Here is a 12,842-nt window from a genome sequence, read left to right as displayed (position 1 = left end):
CTCCACAAAGTAGCTCACACTCCCGAAGAGTCTGTTCGAACTCTAATCATAGTGGGAGTTTGTCCACAAACAGATATGTGAAAGGAGCTACGATCAGAGGATGATGTTTCTTTCACCCGTTTTTACCACCTCATGGAGAAATACCTTCGTATCTAGAATTCCGTGGCAGCACTCCGCTGTCATGACCCCGGCACTTCGTGCAGTGGTCGGGGGGAAAATAGGAAGGCTAATTGTCGATGGGCTAATGACGATCAGCAAAAAAGAAAGAAACCACGGTTCGAGCCCAAGAAATTTTATGCTCCCATTCCTCATCGTGATCGCGATAGGAATCAATATACCCCTTTGAACACTTTTGTCTCGGCAATTTTTGACAAGTCAGAAGAGTCCAGTTTGCTCGGAGAGCCCGAGCCCATGAAAAATCCCCCTTCAGCTAGAAATAACAAGAAGTATTGTCACTATCATAGGGACAATGGCCACCATATCGATGAGTGCCGAGCTCTCAAATAGGCCATCGAAGACCTTATCAAACAGGGACATTTCAAAGAGTATATTGATGACTCTGCTCCCGTAAGGGAGAAAAATCGAGAGGAACAAGGCAAGAAGCGTCGTGATCACTAGGGTATCTGTAGCGTGGGAGTAATCTTCAGGGGACCACACCTCGGGGGGAACATCCAAGGTGCCCAAGAAAGATATGCTCTCGCAGCTCATCACGATCCTATCCCTGTGATGAACATGGCGCAGTGACCTCCAAATGTTCTCAAAGAGGAAGAAATCACCTTCTCCGAAAAAGACGCAGTCTGATTGCATCATCCCCATGATGATGCTCTCGTCATTACGCCTTAGATAGGGCGCTTCGATGTCCACAGAATGTTGGTGGATAACAGAAACGCTGTGAACATCCTGTTCCAGCCAGCTTTCGAGAGAATGAAATTGGATGAGGCTAACCTGAAGCCCGCTTTGATCCCTCTCTATGGCTTTACAAGGGATCACTTGATTCCCAAGGGAACGATCTCGCTTCCAGTCACGCTGGGTGACTCTGACGAGGTAACAAAGATAACTGAATTCCTGGTAGTGGACTGTCTGTCCGCTTTCAATGATATCCTCGGGCGACCTCTATTGAGACACTTCTGAGCAGTCACCTCGATCTACCATCTCAAGATGAAGTTTCCCACCCCGACAGGGATAGGGGAAGTAAGCGGATCGTAACGCACATCTCGCGACTGCTATGTAAAAGCAGTACAGATGGTGTGCAAGGGGAAAGGCATCACCCGCGACATTCCCAAACAGGCAATGGCGATTAGTCAGATCGAACTGCGGCTTGGCCCAGCTGAGGATAACATGGACCCTCGTATTCAGGAATGCCCTTCCAGTGGGCTAGTTGAGGACATATCTAAGGTGTCGATCGACCAGAGAACCGAGCAAAGTGTTAAGGATTGGAAGCAATTTCAACCCCCAACTCACCAGCGACCTGACCAGCTTCCTAAGAGAAAATATTGATGTGTTTGCATGGACGCATGCAGATATGATCGGGATCAGTCCGGATATTATTTATCATGCCTTGAACATCGACAGTGAAGCCAAACAAGCTCGCCAAAAGAGAAGAGCGAGGGATCCAAAACAATATGCTGCTTTGAAACTTGAGATAGATAATCTCCTTCGGAATGGATCCATCCGGGAAGTGCTCTATCAGAGTTGGGTTGCCAATCCGGTTCTAGTAAAAAAGTCTAACGGTAAGTGGTGGACCTATGTCGACTTCACCGACCTCAACAAAGCATAACTAAAAGACAGTTTTCTCCTGCCAAGAATCGACCAGCTCGTGGATGCCACCTCCGAGCACGAGCTGCTAAGTTTTATGGATGCATACTCGGGATACAATCAAATTTCGATGTATACACCGGACGAAAAGCATACTTCCTTTGTTACAGATCGGGGGCTGTATTGCTACCGAGTTATGCCCTTCAGCCTAAAGAATGTTGGTGCAACTTACCAGCGGTTGGTTAATCGGATGTTTTTCGAGCAGATCGGAAAATCGATGGAGGTCTATGTAGATGACATGCTGGTCAAGTAGCATGTTGCTTCAGATCACATGGCACATCTCGTTGAGATGTTCGACATCCTCTAGAAGTACAGAATAAAGCTAAACCCTCTCAAGTACTCATTCGGAGTGTCCTCAGGAAAATTCCTGGGATACATGGTTAACCAGAAGGGAATAGAGATCAACCCTGAGAAAATCCAAGCTCTCCTCGATATGAAAAGCCCGACCAACAAAAAACAGGTTATGAGCCTCAATGGGCGAATAGCGGCACTCAGCCGCTTCATATCGAGAGGAATAAATCGCTGCTTACCATTCTTCAATGTACTAAGGGCCAACAAGAAGTTTGAGTGGACTCCCGAATGCGAACAGACATTTTAGAGCATTAAAGAGCATCTCAAAAAGCCACCTCTTCTATCCAAACCTCTCTCGCAAGAGGTCCTCCTCCTGTACCTGTCCGTCTCCCAGTTCGCGATCAGTGTAGCCTTAGTTCGGGAAGAGAACATGGTCCAATGGCTAGTGTATTACACGAGCAAGCATCTGCTGGATGCCGAGATGCGGTATCAAAAAATGGAACAATTAGCCTATAACCTATTGATCGCTTCCAGAAAGTTACGACCTTACTTCCACACCCATATGATCCATGTCATGACCAACTACCCGTTCAGACAGGTCCTCCAAAAACAGAAGGCATCGGGTAAATTGCTTAAATGGGCTACGGAATTAAGTCAGTTCGATCTGAAGTACAGACCGAAAGCAAGCATCAAAGGGCAGGCTGTTGCCGATTTCATATCCGAATTCTCATATCATCTGACGAATGAGTCAGAGCAACAGCCCAGCGAAGTCATTTAGGAAATTGCTCAAAATCTATCGACCTGGAGCCTCTACGTCGTTGGATCAGTGAACAGAAAAAGGGCCAGGGTAGGTCTTCTCTTGGTTAGTTCCGAAGGGGCTCGCATTCATGGCATCCTCCGGTTCAGTTTCAAAGCAACCAACAATGAGGCTGAGTATGAAGCTTTACTTGCTGGAGTGCAATTGGCCAGAGAAATGGGCGCAATCACGATCAGTATCCATAGCGACTCCATGCTGGTTGTCAACCAGATTTTGGGGGAGTACCAAGCCCAGGAAGAAAATATGATCAGCTATCTGAAGAAAGCTAAGGCCGCACTCGAGCTGTTCGAGCACTTCACAATCACACAGATTCCTAGGGATAGCAACTCTGTGGCAGATGCCTTGGCAAGGATAGCCTCATCGTTAGACTCAAATGCACCAGAAAGCATTCCTGTTCGGTTCATTGAGACCCCTAGTGTTGGCTCGACCGAACAGGTCATGAATGTGGCAGAATCAATCTCTTAGATGACCCCTATCATTCAGTATCTCCGAGATGGGACCTTGCCCAATGATAAGGTCTAAGCAAGGATCCTACGAACAAGGTCTGCTCGTTACACACTCATTGGAGACCAGTTGTACAAGCAGGGGTTCAGCACCCCTCTCCTTCGATGTGTAACAGATGAAGAGGCAGACTACATCATGAGAGAGATACATGAAGGGATCTACGATAATCACACCGCCGCACGATCTCTCGCCAACAAAGTTGTTTGTCAAGGGTACTACTAGCCCCTAATTCAAGAGGACGCTTACAACTTTGTTAAGAGGTGTGACAAGTGTCAGCGGTTCGTGAACATACCGCAAGCTCCTTCCCACCAACTGATAACCATGACCAACCCCTGGCCATTCTCCATGTGGGGAATCGATCTCATCGGTCCCATGCCAATTGGTAAAGGGGGAGTTAAGTATGCGGTGGTCGCGATAGACTACTTCACCAAATGGGTTGAAACAGAGCCATTAGCCGCGATCACCACCAAAAAACTCAAGGACTTCATCTTCAGGAATATCGTGTGCCGCTATGGGATTCCTCATACCCTCATATCCGATAACAAAAAACAGTTCGATAACGAGGAATTCAAGCAGTTTTGCGATGAGCTGGATATTCATGAAAAATTTGCCTTAGTCACAAGGTCGCAAGCAAATGGTCAAGTTGAAGCCATCAACAAAACCATCAAGCACACACTGAAGGCCAAACTTGGCACAGGCAAGGGAAATTGGGCCGATGACCTCCCCGAAGTCCTGTGGGCATACAGAACAACTCCAAGAACCTCCACCTTAGAAACCCCTTTTTTCGCTAGCATATGGCTGCAAAGCAATGATCCCCGTGGAGGTAGGGACCTGTTCACTTCGGAGGGATCTGTTCAACGAAGCCGACAATGAGGTGCTTATGCGCGCAAGTCTTGATCTAGTTGAAGAACATCGCAGCAAGGCTCAACTGAGAATCACAGCTTATCAGCAACACGCGAAAAGGTTCTTCGACTCCAAGGTCAGAAGAAGAGACTTCCAAGTTGGCGACCTCGTTTTGAAGGAAGTTCTTCTCGGTACTAGGGAACCAAGTACCGGAGTTTTGGGACTGAACTGGGAAAGCCCATACTGCATCGCCAAAGTGATAAGACCAGGGACTTATCATCTCAAAAGGCTGAATGGTTCCATAGTACTGCGAGCTTGGAATGCTAAATATCTCCGACCATATTACCAGTAATTCCGAACTCAATTTACTCTTGTAAAGATTGCTTTTCATAACCTTTGTAAATAACGTGTAATTCAGTCCTTTTGTAATCACTTACATATAATTCTGTTTGCATGAAGTGTATAATTGTGTTTGCGAAAACTTTTTTCAATATAATTGTATAGTTAGAATGCAATCTCATGGATGTAAGGTATGAGAATTATAAGCAAAGATTAAGAAAGCAATATCTTTATTTTTTTTTATTTTTTTTTTTAAAAAAAGGGTACAAAAGCGAGCAGGAAAGGCTCCAAAAGTAAACATTCATTGGCCTTCTCCCGGAGGCGTGACCTCATCATCTCCAGGCTGTTCGCTGACCCCCTGGTCAGCTACATGCTTCCCTGGCTCGGATCCTCGAGCAGCCTCCGCTGCATCCTCATCGTCAATATGCGTCATTCTATCGAGGAAATCTTGGTATTCCTCTGGAAGATCGGATATATCCATCCCGAGATTCTTCATACTAAAGGCGTAAATAGACTGAATTGCCTATTCGAAAGCCTTACTCTCGACCTCCGATGCTTGCTGCTGCATCTCTTCGGTCAGATAAGTGACCCTTCCCTGACTAGCATGGAGTTCGGCCTCGATGTCTGCCTTTGTTTTTCAGAAACCTCCCAGAGCTCGCTCCTTCCTCGCTCTACTTGCAAGGCTCGCTAGGTGGTCGATGCTAGCTCCTTGTCTTTCTCTCCAGCCTCCCTGGTGAGTCTGGCCACCGTTCTCTGCAGCTCTTTTATCTCCTCTTTTTGCCTCTCCAGCTCGACCTTTTGGAAGTCCACCATGTGAAGAGCGATGTTCCTCTCATTCAGGTATTGGTTCACTGATGTGGTGGACAGATCTTTCTCTGCTTCAACGACCGCCAAGTCCTGTTTGAATCGTGCATTCTCTTCTCTCAGCTCGATCGACCCCTCGGCAGCCCCGAGCTAAACCTTTTGCAGGGAGAGTTGCATGGAAAACAAAGCCTGTGATCAAAAAAATAAAGTTAGTTTCTTCAACTGCAAACAAAGTCTTCACTGGGAACGGTTTGTTTTACCTTGCTCAAGTGTTGAATGGACGTGAACAACAGGTCCATAGAATTGGAAGCCACGAACTCCTCGAACGCTGCTGCGAGGTCGCACTCCAGCAGGGTTAGAACTACTGGCTGCAAGTGCTTTGGGAGTTAGCCCATCGTGTCCAGCACAGGTGTGCCAGCACCCCCAGCAGGTAGTGTCTCCCCCATGGGCTTTTTGCCCGACCTCTTCCCCGAGAGCGCAGTCGTCTATTGTCACGTCTGCAGGCCCTCGGAGGGAATCGAAGTGTCGACTGCACCCTTAGGTGGCCCTCCCAAGCTATACGCCTGGTAAGGTTGCGACCTCTCGAGTTGGACGCCTAGTCCCTCTGGTTTGGACTCTGAATCCTCAGTCCAAAGTTTCTTACGCTTCCTGGATTTTTGGGCCACAGTTTTTTGCTTCGGGCGAACGGCTGAAGGCTGAGGAGCTCCAACTAGTCGTTCCGAAGCACTCGCCGAAGTTGCCCCCGTAGAGGGATCGTTGGCAGTAGCTCCAGCTGACCTGGTGCCGCTGATCCATGGGAATGTGAACTTCCTCAATCGCGACAATTGGGGTACCTTGGGAGGCATGGTCGCTACATACGAACATCGTTAGTAAAATAGTTCAAAAAAAAAAAAAATTGAAAAACTTACTCAGTATGGTTTCTAAGGCCGCGTCCAAATTGAAGAAGCCGTACCTCTGCAAATTGGTGGTCGTCACGAGTAACCTCGCGTCGCGACTTTCTTTTGGCAGGAAATCAAAGGTTGCGATCCTGTCCGGATCCTCGAGCAGCTCCAAACTGGTCGTCTTATTGATTGCAAGCAAAAAGAACAGCTCGTTAGCAAAGAACGTTAGCTATGCAAAACTGAATTAGGAGTAAACCTACTCGGGTCTTGAAAACTGCAAATGTCGTCGTGACGAAAAAAGAAGAATTTCATCTGGTACGGTCTTGCATTACTCGGGTAACTGTGTATCCCCGCTTCAATGGTAGTTCTCTTAGACAGGTAGTAGGAGTCCTTGTCCTTACTCTTTTTCAGGATATAAGATCAGCCGAGCTCTACCGCTATTAGCTCGCCCAGCCCACTTTCACGACACGCGATGTACATGGCCACGGCTATCACATACGCGTTTGGTGTGAGCTGTATTGGCACGATCCTGAAATGATCGAGGACCGACCTGACAAAGGGGTGGAAAGGGATCAACCCCCCACCCTTGAAGATGTCCTCGGAGATTACGACCAACCCTTATGGCAGATACCGAGCCGTGTATGTCCTATCGAGGAAGACCTCCTCGTTGAGATCGTACTAGTCTATTACCCTACCGAGCTCTTCTTCTATAAGTATCGAGTAGATCTCTCGAGAAGGACCCACAGGGGCACCCTGCATGGATGAATTGGTCCCTTCCTCAACTCTGGTCGTTAGGGGGTCCATTCTGCAGTCTACAAAAATGACAAGCAAGGAACCATTCAGTCTTCGTACACTGTTCCATACGATGACGTGGAGGAGAAAATATTTTCTCCCTCAAACCCTAGAAAAACCCTAAACAAGATATTTGAGAGCCACCATCAATGGCTCTGACCCAACGGAGAGTATTTCGTCTCCAACAAGCTACTGACGGACTATCAATGCTTAAAAACACCAGAAAACAAAAAAAAAAAATAGGCAAAGGTGCAGAGGAAATAATTCTTACCTCTCGGAATGAGAAGAATGAGTCCTCTTGCTTCAAGTGTCGAATACACACTGGTATTGAAAGGCTAAGAATCAGAGCTCACGAAAATCTCTTGTTCTCTCTAAGGAAGTGAAAATCGTAACAGTGCCTGAAATGAACCTGGATTTTTATAGTGGAAGGAATGGCGCTTTGGTTTCCCGAAGTCAAATGACGTTTGGGTGGAAAAACATATCCCCGTTGATTGCGACCACGTGTCATAGATCAACGGAGAAGAGTGACTGTCATGCTTCAAGAAACCAAATCGTCGTTCTCTTCTGTTGAAAAACTTAAGCGACGGCACGTTTTCCCTCCACATTTAATGCGACCATATCCGCATTTAATGCTCTGATAGGGAATGTCGTTTCAGCATGACTCGTATTTAATGCGCATGGCTGACACTTATTGCGCACAGGACACGTCTGTCAGAGTAAAAAGCACTTCATTAAATGTATCTACTGCAAATGTGCAACGGATAGCATACAAAGAGGTCATTATGTAAAACGCTTCATCTTGCAAGTCGCGTAGCGACGTGGCTCTTCGGCTTCAAAATATGCCAGACTTTGAAGCAACGCTATCCCTTGCCTTTGGTGAGTTCTAAGTGTAATCAGGTCATCGATTTCAAAAGAAGGCCAGTCACCGTTATGGCACTGATCAGGTTACTGACCCTTAAGGTGAAGACTATCTCAGGTTGCTTGCACAAGAGCGTTTCCACAACCTCCATGCGTCCAGGTCGGGATGGCAAGAATCTCGACAAGCGCATCAAATCACTGCATAATATGTAGTTTCTAAAGTTCGATTCTCAAATCTTAAAAACTAGGGGACTTCTGTTATGCCTGAAAAAAGTAGGGCTGACGTAAGGCCCAGTCAGCATGAAAAGTAAGAGCTTAGGTAGACCCGCAGCTGTGAAGACACAGCCACGTCATGCGAGGACATGAGCAGCATGCTTCTGTCAATGTAGTAGGTGCGTGTTAGACTAGCCAGGAGCTAGAGAAATTCCACGTGTCCAATCCCTGCTCCAAATCGCGTAAATCGCTCCAGAAGGTGGGCAACGAGATATAAAGAAGGATTTGCACGGATAATCTCACCATATCACAGATTTAGTAATCATCACCTTAACCAATCCCACTATAAATAGAGGACTTCTCTCTCCTTTTAAAGTATTAGCTGGTCTCTCTCAAAAAGAGCATACACCCTCTCTCACTTGTAATCATTTGTAAAATTGGCTTGCTGAGCACGACATGACCACTATTATTACTATAATACCAGTGGACGTAGGACTTGCTTCCTTGAGCATCTGAATCACTTTAAACATTGTTTTCCATTCCTTTCACTCTCATTCTCTCATTCACGTGTGTCTTCTGGGCCAACTCAGCATTTCACACGTGCGTTTGGTTGGTGTCAAAATCACGCATTAACAATGAATTTCAAAATTAGACATGAAATTCCTAATTACTAATTAAAGAATAATTAGTAATTATTACTTAGAGAGTGGTTCTCTTCTAATTATAGAACAGGATTAAATTACTAATTTTTTTTTTTTTTTTTAATTTTGGACTTTCTTTGGCGGTAATAATTTAATGTCAACAATAAGTATTGTTTTCCATATTTCGATTGAGAACTTTCATGTCGAATTTTGATTGGAATTTTGACAGAAGTAGTGGACTTTGAATTTTCCTAGTTTAATGATTCCTAATTCAACTATTTGCTTGACAACTTATTCATACATAATTTATTGTTACTAGTGATATTAAAAATTTATTTAGTTAGCTGGAAATCGATATCGCTTCTCAATTTTGATAAAATAATACGAGTTTAGATCACTCTTTATTTAGCATGAATTGAATTGTTTTCATTTACTTAATTTAGAATTTTGTAGCGGTAACAATGACACTTTCCATGAAGGTAAATAAAAAGACATAAAAATGTTTATTGTTTTTCATATTTTGATTGTGCGTCGGGGTTGATCAAGATTTTGCATGTTGGAAATTTCATAAATATTAATGGTTAGGTCTGGCACATTATGATGCCTTGACTGGAATTTTGCTGCCTTCAAAGGTGAGTCCATTTGATTTTCTTAGAATTAAACCTAATTGCATGAATTACATGGAAAACACAGTCCTTGAGAAACAGAGTCCTTGGACTATTAAATTATTTATCTTATTTATCTTCATCTTAATATTCTTGTTGTTAATGTGCATTTAATTGTTCTTTAATAATCCACTTTTTGACACGTGTTATTTGTGTAATTGAATGGTCATCAGGTTTTGAACGGACGAGATGTGCATTGGACTATGAATAGCTTCATTAAATTTGATCGTCAGTAAATATGACATAGCTTTGGCTATAAAATTTTATGCTCCTTCTATATTTAATTAATGTTATGATTTGGGGAAGAAGATATTGATTAACAGACTAATTTGACGTTTGGTGAGAGTGACCTTCCTTGGTTTTGAAATTTGAAAAATTAATCTGCCTTTATGTTCCATCATCCATGAATTGTCCAAATTTTCTATTCTCAAAATGTACTTAGGGATATTCATTCTTTATAATTGTTTTAGCTTCCAAGAACTCTTTTTGATTACCAATCTATGCTACTTCCAATCTTCATTAATTTACTAAAGAAATGGTATTGAATTGGTTATATGGAATAATATTGAATACTTTGATTATAATTAGTTTCGAAGGTTTAATAGTTTTTAGCTTATTAATTTACATGAAACCGTTTGTTAGAGAATTTAACACTTCTACTTGTGTTAGGATTTTACCCGCGTTAAAAGGAATCAAATTGATCAATGTGTTAATTATTATTAAGAATCTTTTATGCTACATTTAGTAAACGTGAACTTTGATAATTTTTTTGAGTAATGCTACAGCCACAGATGGTAGTGCACCGAATTTGTGCATCGAATGACGTGACAAAATCCAGACTGTTGATTAATATTAAGTTAAAATTGATCAATGATTAGGATTTTGTCACGTCATTCGGTACATAAATTCGGTGTACTACCGTCGGTGACTGTATTATTTTCCAATTTTTTTTATTCTTTAATAATGATTGCAGGGTGTGTATAAATGGAGAGAGCCATTGGGGTTTTGGAGTACAACTACAAACTCGTACAAGTCATTGTCATTCCATCCAACACTTGACTTGAAAAACCTTCCTAAATCGAAATGGCTCTTTATTGTCAGCTTATTTCACCGCCTTCGTTAACTTTTAAGAGATTTTCGCCTTTAAACAGATCCTTAGTTGGATCATATAGCAACATCATTGCTCGAGCTAGTAGATCAGTACTCAAATGTATAGCTACAACCAAAACGTTCGATGAAACCATTGTTAGACGATCAACCAATTACCCACCTTCCATTTGGCCCCGTGACTCTGTTCAATCACTTACCAGTAACCATGTGGTATATTTCTGTTGTCAATTAACTTTTATTGCTTATACTTATAGAAGCATATGGTTCGCATTTGTATTTATAAGTTATTAAAATTAATTAATCTTGATATATCCGAGGAGAACCGTTTGCCAAACGGGTTGAACAACTTAAGAAGAAGTTAGGTTGATGCTTAATTCGATGGATCCTTTACATCAACTAGAGCTCATCGATGACTTGGAAAGACTTGGAGTATCTTATCACTTTCAGAATGAAATAAAGAGAATCCTAAATAAGATACACAACAATAATTCCAGCAATTATAAGCAAAGAAAAGAAAGTTTACATGTAGTAGCTCTTGAATTCAGATTTTTAAGACAACATGGCTATGATATACCTACAGGTACATAATATATATCTATCACATACATAAAAAGTTGCGATTTGCATTCATTTATGCACAATTTTTCTACCAAATATAAAATTTATTGGATTCATGAGATTCTTTTACCGTGCAACGTGATGGAAAAAGTAATTAATTTCCCTTTTCATTCTTTCATCTTTTTTCCAGAAATTTTCGAAAATTTCAGGGACGAGAAAGGAAACTTCAGGCCATGCCTCAAAGATGATTGCAGAGGAATTTTATCTATGTATGAAGCTGCATTTCTTTTGAAAGAAGGAGAGATTGCTATCTTTGATTATTTTAGAAATTTCACAGCATCCTACCTCAAGGAATATGTGAAAGAAAACAAAGATCAATATCTTTCCACTCTAGTAAGCCATGAATTGGAGCTTCTGCGGTATTGGAGGTTACAAAGATTGGAGGCAAGGTGGTTCATAGATGTATATGAGACACGACCTGACATGAACAGTATTGTGCTAGAGCTTGGTAAACTTGATTTTAACATGGTTCAAGCAACGCACCAAGAGGACATGAAGTCTGCATCAAGGTAAGAGGCTAGCTATACCTAATTAATAGTAGGCATAGTTGTTGATTTAATATCTAAGTATGAAACTACAACATAAATATAAAAGAAATTAATAAACTAAATATCATTGGAACTTCTTATATATTTTGTACACATGATAATGTTCTTTTTCATATAAAGGAAGTGGAAGAAATGGGTCTTGGAGATCTATTTAGTAGTTTTGCACGGGATAGCTGGATGGTGAGTTTCTTTTGGGCTGTGGGGATGATTTTCGAACCTCAGTATGGATATTGTAGAAGTATTTCTGGAGTGGTCAATGCTTTGATTACGACTATGGATGATGTGTATGATGTTTATGGCACTATGGATGAACTTGAACTCTTAACCATGCCGTTGACAGGTTGGTGCCAAGCCACGCAAGTTTCGTTCGATACACATATTTATTTAATTCTGCTGTTAGCTATTCCCAACCCAAAATTTTATATATGAAGATATATTTTCTTGCTCGTTATTTAGATGGGATGTCAACAAAATTGACCAACTTCCAGACTATATGAAGATATATTTTCTTGCTCTCTACAATTTCGTAAATGAAATGGGTTTTAATGCTATCAAAGAACATGCAATTGACATTATTCTTTATCTAAAGAAATCGGTAATTAATTCAGTCTATTTATATATAATATATTATGAATTTAATTTTCTAATGTTGTAGATTTATATGAGATTCATTATGATTGATATCATTATAAATTGTTTCAGTGGGCAAATTTATGCAAAGCCTATTTATTGGAGGCAAAGTGGCATAAGGATGGTTACACCTAAAGGTGGAAAAGCAACCCGCCCGGCCCGCGGCGGGTTGCTGCAAATGGCGGGTCGGTCCTGACCCGCCCGGCGACATTGGCGGGCCAGGTTAGGCCCGCCAACATTAGAGAATTGGCTGGCCCAACCCGGACCGCCTACCCTAACCCGCTGGGTTAGGCGCGGGTTGGGCCGGGTTAACCCGCTTTTTGACTTTTTTTTTAATTTTGTTTTGTTTTATTTTATTTAAGTTTAAATGTTTAATTAACTTTTCAAATGAATAATTAACAATTTATAAATGTAATTATTTTCAGTTAATTGTTAATTTCTTTTCAAATATCAATAATTAAATTAAATTAATT

General features: G+C 42.1%; 1 protein-coding gene across 1 annotated transcript in view; it reads left to right on the top strand.

The window, feature by feature from the left end:
- The window catches only part of LOC116132141 (terpene synthase 10-like), a 29,931-nt gene extending 17,427 nt beyond the window's left edge, over nucleotides 1-12,504 (top strand). Inside the window, exons 5-7 of the mRNA XM_031417802.1 lie at nucleotides 11,885-12,079; nucleotides 12,171-12,334; nucleotides 12,442-12,504. Of these exons, the coding sequence (XP_031273662.1) occupies nucleotides 11,885-12,079; nucleotides 12,171-12,334; nucleotides 12,442-12,504 (422 nt within the window). The remainder of the gene's footprint in view (nucleotides 1-11,884; nucleotides 12,080-12,170; nucleotides 12,335-12,441) is intronic.
- The last annotated feature ends 338 nt before the right edge of the window (nucleotides 12,505-12,842 follow it).

Source organism: Pistacia vera, unplaced genomic scaffold, assembly GCF_008641045.1.
Source record: "Pistacia vera cultivar Batoury unplaced genomic scaffold, PisVer_v2 Contig249, whole genome shotgun sequence".
Classification (NCBI taxonomy): Eukaryota; Viridiplantae; Streptophyta; class Magnoliopsida; order Sapindales; family Anacardiaceae; genus Pistacia; species Pistacia vera.
Note: the sequence above shows the minus strand (reverse complement) of the source record. Positions and strands in the feature narration are given on the sequence as shown.